The sequence below is a fragment of the Acipenser ruthenus genome, chromosome 34 (genome assembly GCF_902713425.1).
Source record: "Acipenser ruthenus chromosome 34, fAciRut3.2 maternal haplotype, whole genome shotgun sequence".
Classification (NCBI taxonomy): domain Eukaryota; kingdom Metazoa; phylum Chordata; class Actinopteri; order Acipenseriformes; family Acipenseridae; genus Acipenser; species Acipenser ruthenus.
In genome coordinates, this window is record NC_081222.1 from 3819115 (window position 1) to 3833271 (window position 14157).

The 14157-nt window shown below is 41.5% G+C and overlaps 1 protein-coding gene across 10 annotated transcripts in view; it reads left to right on the forward strand.

The window, feature by feature from the left end:
• The window catches only part of LOC117968270 (pre-B-cell leukemia transcription factor 1-like), a 79272-nt gene extending 65345 nt beyond the window's left edge, over positions 1-13927 (forward strand). For 3 of the 10 annotated variants that reach the window (XM_059007092.1, XM_059007095.1, XM_059007097.1), the window contains 4 exons: positions 75-231; positions 4320-4435; positions 8221-8307; positions 8998-13927. In XM_059007092.1, coding sequence (XP_058863075.1) covers positions 75-231; positions 4320-4435; positions 8221-8307; positions 8998-9090 — 453 coding nt within the window. In that variant the 3' untranslated portion in view covers positions 9091-13927. The remainder of the gene's footprint in view (positions 1-74; positions 232-4319; positions 4436-8220; positions 8308-8997) is intronic. The other 7 variants (XM_059007094.1, XM_059007096.1, XM_059007093.1 and 4 more) reach the window with 7 other exon arrangements.
• Positions 13928-14157: the final 230 nt, after the last annotated feature.

The window sequence follows — 14157 nt, forward strand, 5'->3', positions numbered from 1 at the left end:
TCTTAAGGTGTTCTAATACATTTGCACACTGCTGTATGCATGCATGTTTATGTCTCTCTCTGTGTGCGTTTCAGGTTTCTAACTGGTTCGGCAACAAGAGAATCCGCTACAAGAAGAACATCGGTAAGTTCCAGGAGGAGGCTAACCTGTACGCCGTTAAAACGGCCGTGGACGCAGCCAGTGTGTCGGCCCAAGCGAGCCAGGCTAACTCACCCGCGACGCCAAATTCAGGTACCGTTCCCTCCCTCCCTCCCAGACCTGCATCTCGGACCTAACACCCTCACCCTCCGCCGGCAGACAGGGGGCGCTCTGCACAGCCTCACTCTCACTGTCGCTCTCACACTCACTCACTCCCACCAGGACTCGCTCCTCTCCTAGTCGCTGCACCACTGCTATGCACAGAGAATCCAAACCGACGTCCGTGCCAATCAATTCAGTGGATTTTATACAGTGCAAAAAAAAATGGGCAAAGCAAATGAATCATTGCGGCAAAAAATAAAATAAAATGCAGCCGTCATGTCCTTAGCGCTGACGTGTTATTTCTCTGTTCAGTGATTGGTGCAGCAGGGAGGAGGCGGGGACTAGTGTCCACTCTCACCAGACCGACAGACAGACAGACTTCCCGCCCCCTCGCTCTGTCCCATGCTGGTTATCCAAAAGGGGGCAAGTTGATTTGCGTGAAATCTCAGCAGTGAATGTGTTTTTCTACAGAAAGGAGGAGGCGCACAGAAACAGTGCAAAGACGGCACACATTTTATAATAATTAGATGCTGAAAAGGTAGAGAGAAAAAGACTCGTATACGCACCAGCCCCGTCCAGTGACGACAGCTACCCGCGTGTGTGTTGATTTATTTATTATATTATTCCTTTATTATTTCTCGCTTTTCAGCGTGTGATTACACTGCTTCACAATGGGGTTTCTCGCTGCTTTTGGTCTGTCTCCCCTCCCCCCCCCCCATGCACCCTTCTCGTTAGCTTTATCCATTTGTTTTGTCCAGCCTGTCTGCCTGTCTGTCTGCCCGCCTGTCTGTCTGCCCACACGCTCTTTCCATCTGTCTGTCTGTTGCAGTTGTTCCTTGTGTTGTATGATGCTTTGCTGTCTTTTCTTGTGTTTGTGTGTTCGCTTTGATTCCCCCCCCCCCCCCCCCCCCCCCCCCAGCTCCGATTTGTATATTTTAAAAGGGAGGGAGGGGTGTAGAGATAGTATATTTTTTTGGGAGAAAGGAAGTGTATATTTTTTAAATACTGGGTAAGTTCAGCTTAGTAGTCACACAGCCCCACACTGAGGACCACTGGACGACGTCCTAAAGTCCCTTAAGTAAAGAGCACTCTACTGCACGCGTTTATCGATTCACTATTGCCAATATTTAACCTTCTCTGAGTCCGGAATGAACTGCGATTCACTTTATTTGTAAATGATTGAACAGTGGAGGATTGCCCTGGCGTTTTACCCTCGAGTTTTTTCCAGATCACGTTTTTTTCGTGAGTCATGCTTCTGCTCCTCAGCAGGAAAGACCTGCTAGAAGAGTTTGCAATTCAGTTTTAGCGTGTGTGTATCTCGCTTAAGGTTTTGACTGTTCACACGGTTTTCTCTCGCTTGCAGTTAAATCTATTTCTAGAGGATAGCGGGGCGATGTATTCGCCTTCTGATGGCGTGTTGCTCCCTGTCGGTGTTTTTATTTGAAGGATCTGCGTCGAGGGGCGTTTTGAAACGGGTCAGTTTTCTTAGTGCTTGCTCTTGAGGCTGGGAAGCTGGCACCCGTCCTTGTTTTCAGCTGTTCAGTAACACTTCCTGTTGGAGTCGCATGCACGGTCTACAGTCCTGCTTCTCGCACATCTCACACTGGTGTCCGACAACCACCAGGGGGCAGCAGAGGCTGCCCTGGCCCTTATACGAGTTTCCCACAGCAAAATCACAGCAAAGTGTAATAAAGCACAGCGAAAGAAAGCATGGTAAAGCATAGTGAGGTATGGTAAAGCATATAAAAAAAAAACACCAAGGTAAACTAACCCTTATAAAAGTTTCCCATAGAAAAAACCTAGCAAAGTGTAATAAAGCACAGTGAAAGCATGATAAAGCATTGGTAAGCATGGTACAAAAAAAATAGGGAGGTATAGTAAAGCATATTATAAAACCTGGCAAAGCAGAGTAAACTACGATAGATGCAGAGTACTACCATGGGAAAAATACCATGGGGAACATAAATTAATTACTCTGTGAGAAAGTTAGCTTTTGTGGCGATGACGAGATGACTTTCACCCTTTATAGCTTTTCTTTCATGTTTGTGTTCTTTAGTTAGTTATATATATAAAACAAAACAGTAGCTTTATGAAACAGAGTCCTGGCTGCTGGAGAGGGGAGAGAGGGAGTCGGGGAGTCATGATCTGATCAGAGCTGTCTACAGTCTCTCTCTCTCTTCAGTGACAGATCTCACATGACACCTTCCTTCAGAGCAGCAGCTTGGTTGCTCCGCACACGCCCTCTGTGAGAGGGCGGGGGGGGGGCTCGGCTTGCTTCGCACCTTTGTCAGCTCAGAGTACTCCAGCTGTCAGTCATTCTGAGTGACAGCTGTCACTACTGTGTCTCTTGAAAGATTTCAGACAAGCCCAGGCAGAGGCACATTGCTGCGTTCTATGTGCTCGATGTAGTATTATTATTATTATTATTATTACAGTAAGAGCTTGATTACTGAACCCCTCTTGTCTGGCCCCTTGATAACCTGACCTGTCATTGATTGGGAAAGTCTTATAAATAATTTCACAGTTGCCTTGGTTAAAGGCGTCTACTAACTAAACAAAATAATAATAATTATCGGAAAAACACCCTGGTCCCCATTAGGATGATGAAGGTGTTACTTATTACTATTATTATTATTATTATTATTATGAGGAGGAGTCACTACAAAAACAATGGCCTGATAGAGCCAGAACTATTGTACACATGTAACGTCCGTGCAAAGGGGCTCTCTTGAAATGTGGAGTCTGCTGTTCTTGGTGTGGTGGTTAGAGGAGGAACGTGTACTCGCAGTATTTATCAGCAGGTATGAAATAAATCCATACATTAATGTGCTGATTTTAAATCAAGAAAGCCTGTCCTCCCCTCACCTTTACAATCGAATACCTATCAACGGCAGTTAACTTCCGCACTGAGTGTTTTAAAAGCCGATTTAGAAGAATATTCTTGTTTTGAAATCTACACGTTAATGAATGGATGTATTTAATACCTGCTGATTCTGATCTTCTCGAAGGCGATGACGAATGAGTATCAGCACACCCATAGTGGGGAACAGGAGATTGTGTCGTCTGCAGGTTTTAGTCACATCTTTAAGGTTTGAGTTGTTGTTGTTGTTTTTTTTTTTTTAATGAACTGTGGCAACGATAGCAACAGTGGTATTATCAATAATTTCTCTTTTTTTTTTTTTGAATACTGGCAATGAAATACAAATTTGAAAAACATGTATATATGTAGTTATTTATTTTATTTATGTATCCGCCCCTTGCCCCCCCCCCCACGCCCACACACAATTATAAAACTTTGTTGAAGAACCCCCCCATTTCTGTATTTCACTGTCTGACACACACAAAAAAAAGAAATATATGGAAAACTGTGAATTAGAGAAGGGCTCCTGTACAGTAAAATATTGTTTACTGCCATGGCTTAGTCCTGAGCATTAACCAAATCACTGAATTATTATTATTATTATTATTATTATTATCATCATCCATGAATCTTATTTCAGAACCCCTTTTAGTCGAGGTGTCGATGTCCATCAAGGGTGATGTGAAAGTGGCTCCATTGTGGACTCTACATGCAGCTCTGGCCAAAAGTTTTTCATCACCTTGCAAAAGTCTACCGGAAGCCATAATAGTAGTACAGTATTTCATGTTGGATTTCAAAATTGTCAGATTCCCTCACTGTCAGTTTTTCATGAAGTATATGGAGAAAACTACAAAGCGGTGTGTGATTCAGTATGTTAAGGTGACATGTTTCAGCAGGTTTCATTCGACTTGATGAAGCAAAATGAGTTCATTCTGTAGGGTGATGCAAAGCCGGAGCTGCAGTGTAGTAAACTGTGACGTAGCAGCAGCCAAACGGGTCGCCGTGGAGTTTAGTTTCATAGCTTGCTTTTCTCCGTAAACCCTTTTGTATGCAACCATGGCTGCTTTATGGAGCGGACGAGGGTGTGAAACAGCGGCTGTGGCTCGAACCCGGAGCCGGCGGCGCGTTGCAAACCGCAGAGCGGCTGAGCCGAGATTGCCACGGTTTCACTGCAGGGGGACGCGTTGATCCATGAGCCTGCCTGCCTCTCTCCTTCCAGGTTCTTCTGCCTCTCATAACTTGAACTCCAACTCTGGGGACTTGTACTTGACCATGCACGGCCTCAATGGGGATACCTATCCCAGTTCTCAGGTGACATCTAACCTGCAGACACAGGTAGGCAATGGTCCCAACACCCACCCCCCTCTCACCTACCCACTCAACCACCTACCTGCCCCCTCCTGCAAGACCTGGTCCACCCCCTTTTACCGAAGTGGAAGATACAAAAATAATATTATTAAAGAAAATAATTCAACTTCTCGATTTGTAAAAGTGAGGGGAGGACAGATTTTCTTGTTTTGAAATCAACGTGTTAATCAATGGATTTATTGAATATCTGCCTTTTTTTTAAAAAATGTAATCACAGTTCTGAGTAATGAGTTTTTCCACACCCCTACCAACGACAAGAAGTTACTTTATAAGTTTCAGTCTTTTCTGACGGATATCTTCCATTTCAAGCAGACTGGAGCTAAGGATCTGAAAAGGCTGAGGGCATTGGTCCATGCTGTACTAGGTTAGGGGTTAAGGGTCAAGAAGAATTGAGGGTCAGGATGCCCTATCGGAATGCCTGCTTTTCAATAATTAAATGATATAATTATATTTAATTTAAAACAAACAAACTAGGAGATTAGGGTATGTAAAAAAACAAAAACAGTCTTTATCTCCAGTTTGCCCTTCTCTGTTGTGTCGTTGCATTACCTCAAACACAGCACTGACAGCCTGTTCCCAAAAATCCAGCAAGTTTGTTTTTTTCTTGTTAATTGGTCGTGGTTGGTTGGTATTGTGCTTGTTTTGTTTCATTTGGAGATGATTTTTGTATGTATTTATTTCTGTGATATCTAAAAAAAAAAAACATGCACTGTGTGAGTAAGTGACTGTGTATGTGTGTGAGAGTATGTGACAGTATGTGGGGGTTGCTAATCCTCACATACCACTGTTAACTAAATCTCACCATGCATACCTGACTCCACTTAGAAGATGGCGTGTTAAAGGGTTAATAATGGAACGCCCAGGTCAGTACATTATTTGAATGAGTAGTTCCATTATGACCAAGGATAGAAGCCACAGCTGTGCCAATATTACTAGTACACTGCAACGTTTTAAAGTAGTTTATGTACCTTTTGATGGTCTGAAAGCATTGTGGTCCACTGAGAGAGAGAGAGCTGGGCTCAAGAGTTTCATGAATAATCTGTGGTTTTAGAACAGGTGTCATCTCTCGGACGTGCTTTGTTTTCTGTTCCGTTAGTGAGTAATAACAGAACCTCCACAGAAAACAATCGGAGAGCACTGTCTGCTTGTTGCATAATAAAAAAAATATATATAGAAAATAGTCAATAATTTAGCTACTTTATATTTTAACACCATACCGTATCAAAGAAGAGGAAAATGCAGCCTCCCAGAAGCTTTCAGCTTCTAAAGCAAGTATTTTACATATAAAAAGATTTCGGAACAAAGAAGAATAGAAGCAGAAGTCTTTTTAAATGTAAATTCCTCTCTTATACTTCACTCAGCCCCCCCCCCCCCCCCCCCCCCCCCACTTGATTGCCTTTGAATCGATACGGTTTGAGGATTCAAATCGAGTCACATGTGCAGGTTTATCAAAATTCCAGCGCATCTTACATCACTGTGTAGACACCAGTCCTGTGCAAATGACGTGTGCCGCAATTCTAAAGTAAAATAAGCAAATAAAAATGATTCTTCATTCTCATGTTTAACAGCAACTCCAGAGTACAGTCTTCATGATTTTTGTGATTTTTAAGAACACTTCGTGCCTGAGACCCAAGCAAACTTATGAGGACCACAAACGCCGGCCCAAACTCGGATCATCCCGTTTCTCTCCATTCTGTCAGGCTGTTGGTTATTTGTTTGTTTGTTCATTTTTGGAAGCTCAGAAGTGGGTGTAGAATCTGTATATATATACAGAGAGCCCCTTATTAAAGTTCACTGCTGTGTTTTTGCAGTTTTCCAGTGGTTATACTATACATTTGCCATGCTGTTTACCATGCTTGACCTCGCTACTCTTTACAGTGCTTTTTCACTGCTTTCTTACACTTTTTTGTGCTTTTTACTGCGGGATCTACAAGGGGAGAGAGCAGTAACCCCTTTCCTTGTCCGTCACTGTTGGGCTGTGCATTGGTTCTCTCCAGATCTCAAAATGCAGAGGACTCGAGCAGCCTTCAGGCACCAGGCAGCTTTTCAGTGGCAACCCGTACACATTTTTTCTGTCGTTCCTGTAGTGGTGTAGAGATTTTGTTGTGTTTCAATTGTATCTTGTTCCTTTTACGTGATGAATCGATTTTCATTTTATGCATTTTGTAGCTTGCATTTCGCTGCAACATTTTGCAAAACACGGTTAAATATTAATTAAATAGTGCAGCTAATCTTCTTGTGTGGCGTCGTTTCTGTCCGATACCAAGACGTTTCAGGTGGCTGTTTTGCATCGGCATCAGGGTTTGCTATGCATTGTATTTGCTGATGTAAGTGTAGCGGGCAGTGTTGTGTGATGCACTGCCGTTACGGATCGTGTTCCCTGTCAGTGAGACGAGGTTAAAAGCTCTAAAACCACGAATACAGACGAGCCTGGCTCTTTTGCACAGCGGTTAGACTCACGTTCCAGCCTCCGCCTTGTTATACTGCTTTGTGATTTACAATAGAGTATGCTAATATCTGTCAAAAGTATTTGAGGAAATTATTATTGAAGCACAGAGGGCTAACTAAATAATTCCAGTAAGTCTTACCTAATATGAATTGCTATCATAGGTCTCCGGGTTTTCTACTTGAGACGCACGTTATGGTAAACGTGTATTTCATAATTATTTTTGTGTTTTTAAGCCAAGTTCTGCTGCATTCTTTGCAACACAATTAGGCATTGATTTGGAGGCAGGAATTCTGTACTGCAGTCAGTTGCATAGCTACGGGTTCAGCTATTTTATGTTGTGTGTGTGTGTGTGTGTGTGTGTGTGTGTGTTTTTATCTGTGTTCTACCCTTCTGTTGTGTGTGAGCCCTGCATGCTCTTTACATTCCATTCATCTACCATTACTTTATCATCTTTGCACAGCTACAGTAAATGCAATTGAATATTAATTGTAATATTTGTGTGTTACTTGCATTTGCAGTTGTTAATGTGAGTGTGTTTGTGCGGGGATGGAAGTGGGGCTCTCGTAGCTCTGTAGTCGTCGGGCCACTCTGGGTTTCACTGAGAAACCTGGACTGGCTCAAACTGCTCTGCAGTGGGAGTCCTCCCCCCATCTCTCAATGTGAATGTCCACTAGAAATAATGCCTGCCTTCACTTTTTCAACTTGGAATTATTAATAGAATGAGTAGTAAATGTCTGTATGAAGTCTTTTGGAGCCAGTTAATTATATTAAGTTATAATTAAGTTGAATCTAACAAAACATGGTGGAGTCTCCCTGCAACTCTGTATGAGGCCAATCCCAGTGAGCACCACTCCTCCCTGATTTCTAGATATGCGCTGCTTTCCAGTGCACAAAAGCGACACTGCTAGCAGACAGGCCTGACACTTATCGGTCAGTGTCCTGTCTATCAGGGGTGGCTAAAGCTGTCTCTTCCACTCCTGGTCTTTGTTCCAACCCTGTTCTAAATTGTTTAATTGAACCAGTTAAACCTCCATCCAGACCCTGAAGCAGTTCATGATCTCATTTGACCTCTTAAACCTGGAGTGGAGTGGCCATCCAGGACCGTGATGGACACCCCTGATGTGCTGTGTTATTTTTACGCTGCAGTGTTTGAAACAGCATTATTGCTAACCCAAGTACACCCCGCCCCCTAGCCCTGACTCCACTAGCGCCCCCTGTACTGTGTGCACTGCACTGCACTGCACTGCGGTGCCCCTGTGTGTGCGGGGAGGCGATTTAAGAGCACCCCCTGTTGTTCTTGCAGGCGGATACCCTGCACCGTGCTACACGCCAGACGGGAGGATATGAGGAGATAGCGGGGAACCCCATGTACCCCCCGCGACACATAGATGTGAGTGTGGATTCCCCAACACCTTGCACACACAGCGCTCCAGGGCCAATAAACATCAGCACTGCAGGGTGTAACGATTGGGGCTGTTACTGAAGCTCTGAAACGCGGGGTTTTGTTTTTTCCAATAAATGGATTCTGTCATCACTGCTGTCACCATGGCATGGAGTTCAACCCCATCATTTTCTACTATTGTAATCCATTTCAATGATAGCATTTAGGATGCACAGCCTGGCAAACGTGTGTGTGGAAAAACAAGTGTGAATGTGACTCTGTACTATAGCTCTGTCTATGTATATTAAAACGCCTGAAGATCTATTTAATATTAGGGGAGTGCTGATACTTGTAACTGCCTTTTGAAGTATTTGTCGGCATGTAGTAAATAAATCCATTCATTGTGTTGATTTCATAATAAGAAAATCTGTCCTTCCCTCACCTTTACAACCGAGTATCAATCCATGTCAATTGACTTCCGCACTGAGGGGGCGCTCACATTTTTACTGCCGTACCGAGACCATAAACTGACCAATAAAAAGTCAACGCGTTAGTGAATTGTCCTTCTCTGGGAGTTTTCTAAGAAGGCTCAAACTTCCCTGTGTTTTGTTTTGTTTTGTTTTGGTTTTTTTTTTTTAGCACTGTTGAAATGTCTGACTTTGCTTTTCTTGTTTTGTCGTCCCTCTCCTCTTCTCTCAGTCTAACGGCAGCTGGCAGGACGTCACCACCCCTTCCTCTGTGACATCGCCCCCTGGTGGCCCGGGGAGCGTCCACTCCGACACGTCTAACTGAGAGATCGAAGATAAAACTTACAAAAAAAAAAAGAAAAAAGCTGAAACAAACAAGAAAACAAACACTCGCCTTCACCATGGACTGTTTGGACATCTCTACACATCCACACTCACCACATGGGAAAAGAGACGGAGCGGAAGAGAGACAGAATAATACAACAGCAACAACAACACATACTAAACACGTCTCGCGCTACGGACTGGCGTGTGGTGGAAGGAAAGAAAGCAGAGGCTCCGGGTCAGAGCTCGAAATAACCGCAGAGCAGAAAGATCACGCAGCTCTTTTTTAAAATTTTTCTTACAGCATCGTTCCCTTAATTTCAGTAACATTAACAGTTTTTGGCCGTAGGGTATAATGTCACGGAGGGAGAGGACTGTTGTGAATTTTGTGTCTTGGAACTTTTTTAACAACGCAAACGGCAGCATTTCATTTATTATTATTATTATTATTATTATTATTATTATTATTATTATTATTATTAGTATATATTTTTTTCAAATCAAATCCCTGTGGCGTAAACTCAAGCAACACAACGACCGCGTGAGGAGCGCCTGCTTCGAGCTCTGCCTCTCCTTCCCTGCCGCAGATCAACAAAAATACAAAATAAAATAGAAGATTTTAAAAACCAGGGTTAAGATCGCTTTTACAGCTGATCCACTCCTAAACTACACCCCTCCCCCTCCTCCTACTATTACTACCAAATAGATGTCGTCTTTTCTACAAATTGTTTTGGTTGTTGCTATACAGTTTGTTTTTGAATTTGATCTTGAACTAAATTGCCTTTGATTCTTGTGGTATTGTTATTATCGTTTTATTGCTGTTTCATTTTTCAACCCCTTTCCCTGCTTTGCAGATTTAGTTATTTTTTTACATTTTATCTTCTATTTTTTTCTTACTGCTGCTCTATAAAGATATTGTGTGGGGTTTGTGCCTGCGATCAAAACCAGGGTTCAGATTCACATAGCATCAGTAGTGATGGATGTCTATTATTATTATTATTATTATTATTATCTGGCTTTGAAAGAATGTAGTGGCTCAAGTTTAAGCTTTTTTTTTTCTATGATACAATAAAAAAAATAAACTTACGTACAAACAAATATTGTGAAATACATTTGTTTTGTCCAAAAAAAAAAAAAATGTTTTAAATCGTTCTGTTTGATAAGCTGCCGAATAAATACTATGCAGCTTTTATATAACAAATCCTTTATTACTGACCTCAGTTAAAGGGGTTTAGAGTTTGGGAGGGGGGAGACACAGAGAGAGGCTTCCTTATTTACACTTTGACAAACGGAAAGGTGTTCCTGAATCACTGGATGTCGAACCTGGCTTTGAACACTGAAGGATTGCTATTCTACGCGGTCCTGCTGCACCGAGGAAACTGGGGGGGACTTGATCAATAACCTTGCAGCTAGCTTCAAGGGTAACAGGACACCATGCAACAAACACTTAGCCAAGCCCTCCCTCCCTCCCTCCCTCCCCTGCCAAACTGCAAAACCTCTGCTTGCTTGCAAATAGTTTTCAATATGCTTTAAAACGAACTAACCCTGGGCGTTTTGATTCGGAAGCACAATCGTGTTTTGAGCAGCTTTTTTGTTTGTTTTTTCGTTTTGGTTTGCCCCCCTCCCCCAGGAACCCTATTCTGTATATAGAAGCAGCTGTGTACATGGTCCCTCATCCCTACAGCCAGATATACCTCACTGTTCAGCCCTCTTTAAACCAATAGAACGCTTTTTTTTTTTTTTAGTACCTGCACTCTACCTCCCAGAATCACTCGCTCGCTCACTCTCACTTTTTTCTCCATTCTTTAAGTACCCTGGGCTGGCTGCAGCAAGGGATATGATATGCAGTGGAGGTCAGGAAACTTCCTACCATGTGGCTCAACAATGTTCCGCAACAAATAGCAAGCGGTGAAGCAGCTAGAGCCACCGTGGCCGACACAGGCGCAGCTTCACAGGACTGGACACCCCTGCTTCTGTTCTCTGAAACGGGGGCTTCAGGAATTCTGCGCTACGTTGGTCCTCTTTAAAAATGAAACCCTGTAACCCTGTAAAGCCGACTCTGCTTGGCTTTTGGATAAAATGGTGAGAGGTACAGTCAGTGGTGAGGTTTTGTTTTTAGTGGTGCTTCAACGATTAAATCCAGAATTACAATTTGGGTTTATTTGATTCCAGGAAAGGTGTAACTTTCTTCTCCTGAACCCAGTTGACAGTGTCCCCTTGATTCCAGTTTCCTTTCTTTCTCTGCACGTCTTTGTACATGCAAGTCTGATTTGTGTATCTGTTTTTTTTTTTCTTTTTTCTTTATGCATTGCTTTGACTCACTGGCAGTCACTTGCAGAAACCGAAGCAAACATTCCCCGCTAATGGTAAACAGGCCTGGGGGTAAAAACAAATAGCTTCATGATTTATTTCCTTATTTGTTGTCGTTCGCAAACGCAGAGCAGCGGTGTCGTTCAGTACAAGGGAGGGTTTGAGAGTTTAGAACAAGCTGGAATATATTCAACCTACAACTCAACACTGCAGGCCTGTGTAGAGAAGAACGTAACGCCACTCAAAACTGAACACCAAGGATGCAGATTTTGACCAAGCTATCGCAGGGGGACCCCCCCCCCCCTTGGATTGCATCAACCACCTGTCTGTGGTTATCCTATGGTTACCCCAATAGGTGGCTGAAGCAATTCAGCAGGCAAAAGTGCTCCAATAAAATCCAGCTGTCAAATCCCATATTGAAAGAGGTACTATGACAAGCCTGCAGCAGTCCATGGTTTGTTTGAGCAAGGCAGGAGATGTACAAAGCTCTGGGCTCTCTGTATTATAAGGATGAATCTGGAGGACGCTCTGATCTAAAACACTGGTGAAGAGAGTGGATTTTTTTTTTTTTTTTTTTTTTATCATTTCTCAAAAGGTTTTAAGCTTGAATGTTTGATTTCCTGTATTTTATGACAAGGGGAAATACACCTTCCAATGAGACCAAATTAGAAGAAACATCTTAAGATTGAAGATTGCTTTAACATGTATTTAAACTTCTTATCTTTTCATTGTTTTGTTACATACTTTTAAGAAAGGGGGCATGTCATTCTGAGTGTTTCTGTGCCTGACTTCTGCAAAACAGAAACACAAGTCTGAATGTGTTGTGTTTTTAGAGAGAGAGAGAGAGAGTTATATTTCAGTAGAAAGTAGTTTGGGTGAAGTCTTCCTTTGTTTTGTTTTAGTTTTTTTCAAAATGTTTTTTTTGCTTAGTTACTCAATTTTTTCTTCAGTTTCTTTTTACGTAGGTTATAGCAATATTCCGAAAGTTTAAAAAAAAAAAAGTTACAAAAAAAAAAAAAAAAAAGGTATTTTGCTAACTTTGGGGCTTGTTTTTTTCTGTTCCAGAGGTCACCATGCTCATGTTTTCTCACAGTGATTTTAGAAGATGTATTGATCAGACAGTATCCCTTTTGGAGGCTGCAGAGAACTGGTTCCAGATCAGATCGCAGGGTTCCACACTCTTGGGTGTTTTATGGAACCCTCTTTTTGTTTTTGGAAGAACCCATGGTTACAGGCGGAACTGGCAAAAGCAATGAATTCAATGAGAAACGTTTCCACTGGAAGTCTTTCTCAGGGTCTTCAGTTAGTTTGTCATTGGGTTCATGAAGTTTCTTTTCATATTCTAAATGTAGCTTAGTTGTAATAGTTATGGGTGGGACTAAATTAAGCCAAACAAAGTGTTTTTGTTGCTGTTTTTAATTGAAGCCGTCAGTGCTTGTGTTCTATCAAGTTTATCTTGCTGCGATTTATTCGGTTCAGGGACTGTATTCATAAAATTAAGGAATGTTGTGTTTTTTCTTTAAAAAAATGTAATTAACTAAATCAAATTTGCAGTTCATGAAACTTTTTCTCTTACTGTTTGATAGAGGGTGAGAAAGTAGTGAAGCACTGTTTATCCCCTTCTGTTTTTATTTATTTATTTCATTTTTAGAATTTTTTTAAAACAGTTTGTGTGAACTCTAAGGAGTTTGAAAAGTTGCCTTGCCAAAATTTTAAAAAAAAAACAACAAAAAAAAAAACATGCATTATAAAATAGATTCAGATAGGAAACTTGACACAGTATAATATTCTACACGCAGTTACTGAAGGGGTTATTCTAAGAGAGGCAGTGTGGTCCAGTGATTAAAGAAAAGGGCTTGTAACCAGGAGGTCCCTGGTTCAAATCCCACCTCAGCCACTGACTCATTGTGTGACCCTGAGCAAGTCACTTAACCTCCTTGTGCTCCGTCTTTCGGGTGAGACGTAATTGTAAGTGACTCTGCAGTTGATGCATAGTTCACACACCCTAGTCTCTGTAAGTCGCCTTGGATAAAGGTGTCTGCTAAATAAACAAATAATAATAGAGAGAGTGTTTTAAATAACAGTCCTTAAAAAAACTATTCCTTATAACAGTCCTTAGATTTTCATGAATATGGTCCCTCGAATAGCCGTGTGGCCAGCCAGAGCACAGACTCCTTTAACATGATCACAGAACCCTTGTCATGTTCAGCAAGCAGGACTCCAAGCACTTACACTGATGGTTTTAATTATCATATAAACAGTTGCTGAAATAAATCTGGATTCTAGGAAAGGATTTTGTGAATCCCTTCGTTTGATTTTAGTGCTGCACGATTCTAAAAGACATCATTATATTTTGTATGGAAGCGATTGGGCTTTTTTGACAAGATGATCGATTGATAGGCGAGGCTGTAACAGGTTTACATGGGCTTTCTAAACGCCTCCTTAGCAAAAGGAATACTGTGTGTTTATTATTTAACATTCATCCAAATCTTTACTGCCTGTACCAAAAAAAAAAAAAAAATGTAAAATATTAATAGTTTAAAAAAAAAAGACAGCACACACATTTACAAACACGGACTAGAAACAAAAGTACTCGCTTTTAGGTTTTACTAATATTTTTTTTATATATATATAAATATAAATATATCTGTTATGTCTTGTTGGTTGTGATGTTTTGAATTTTAGAGATGTCTTGTTCATTGTAAAAATAATAATAAAAAATAAAAAATGTGTAAAACAAAATAAAAAAAAGTCATTT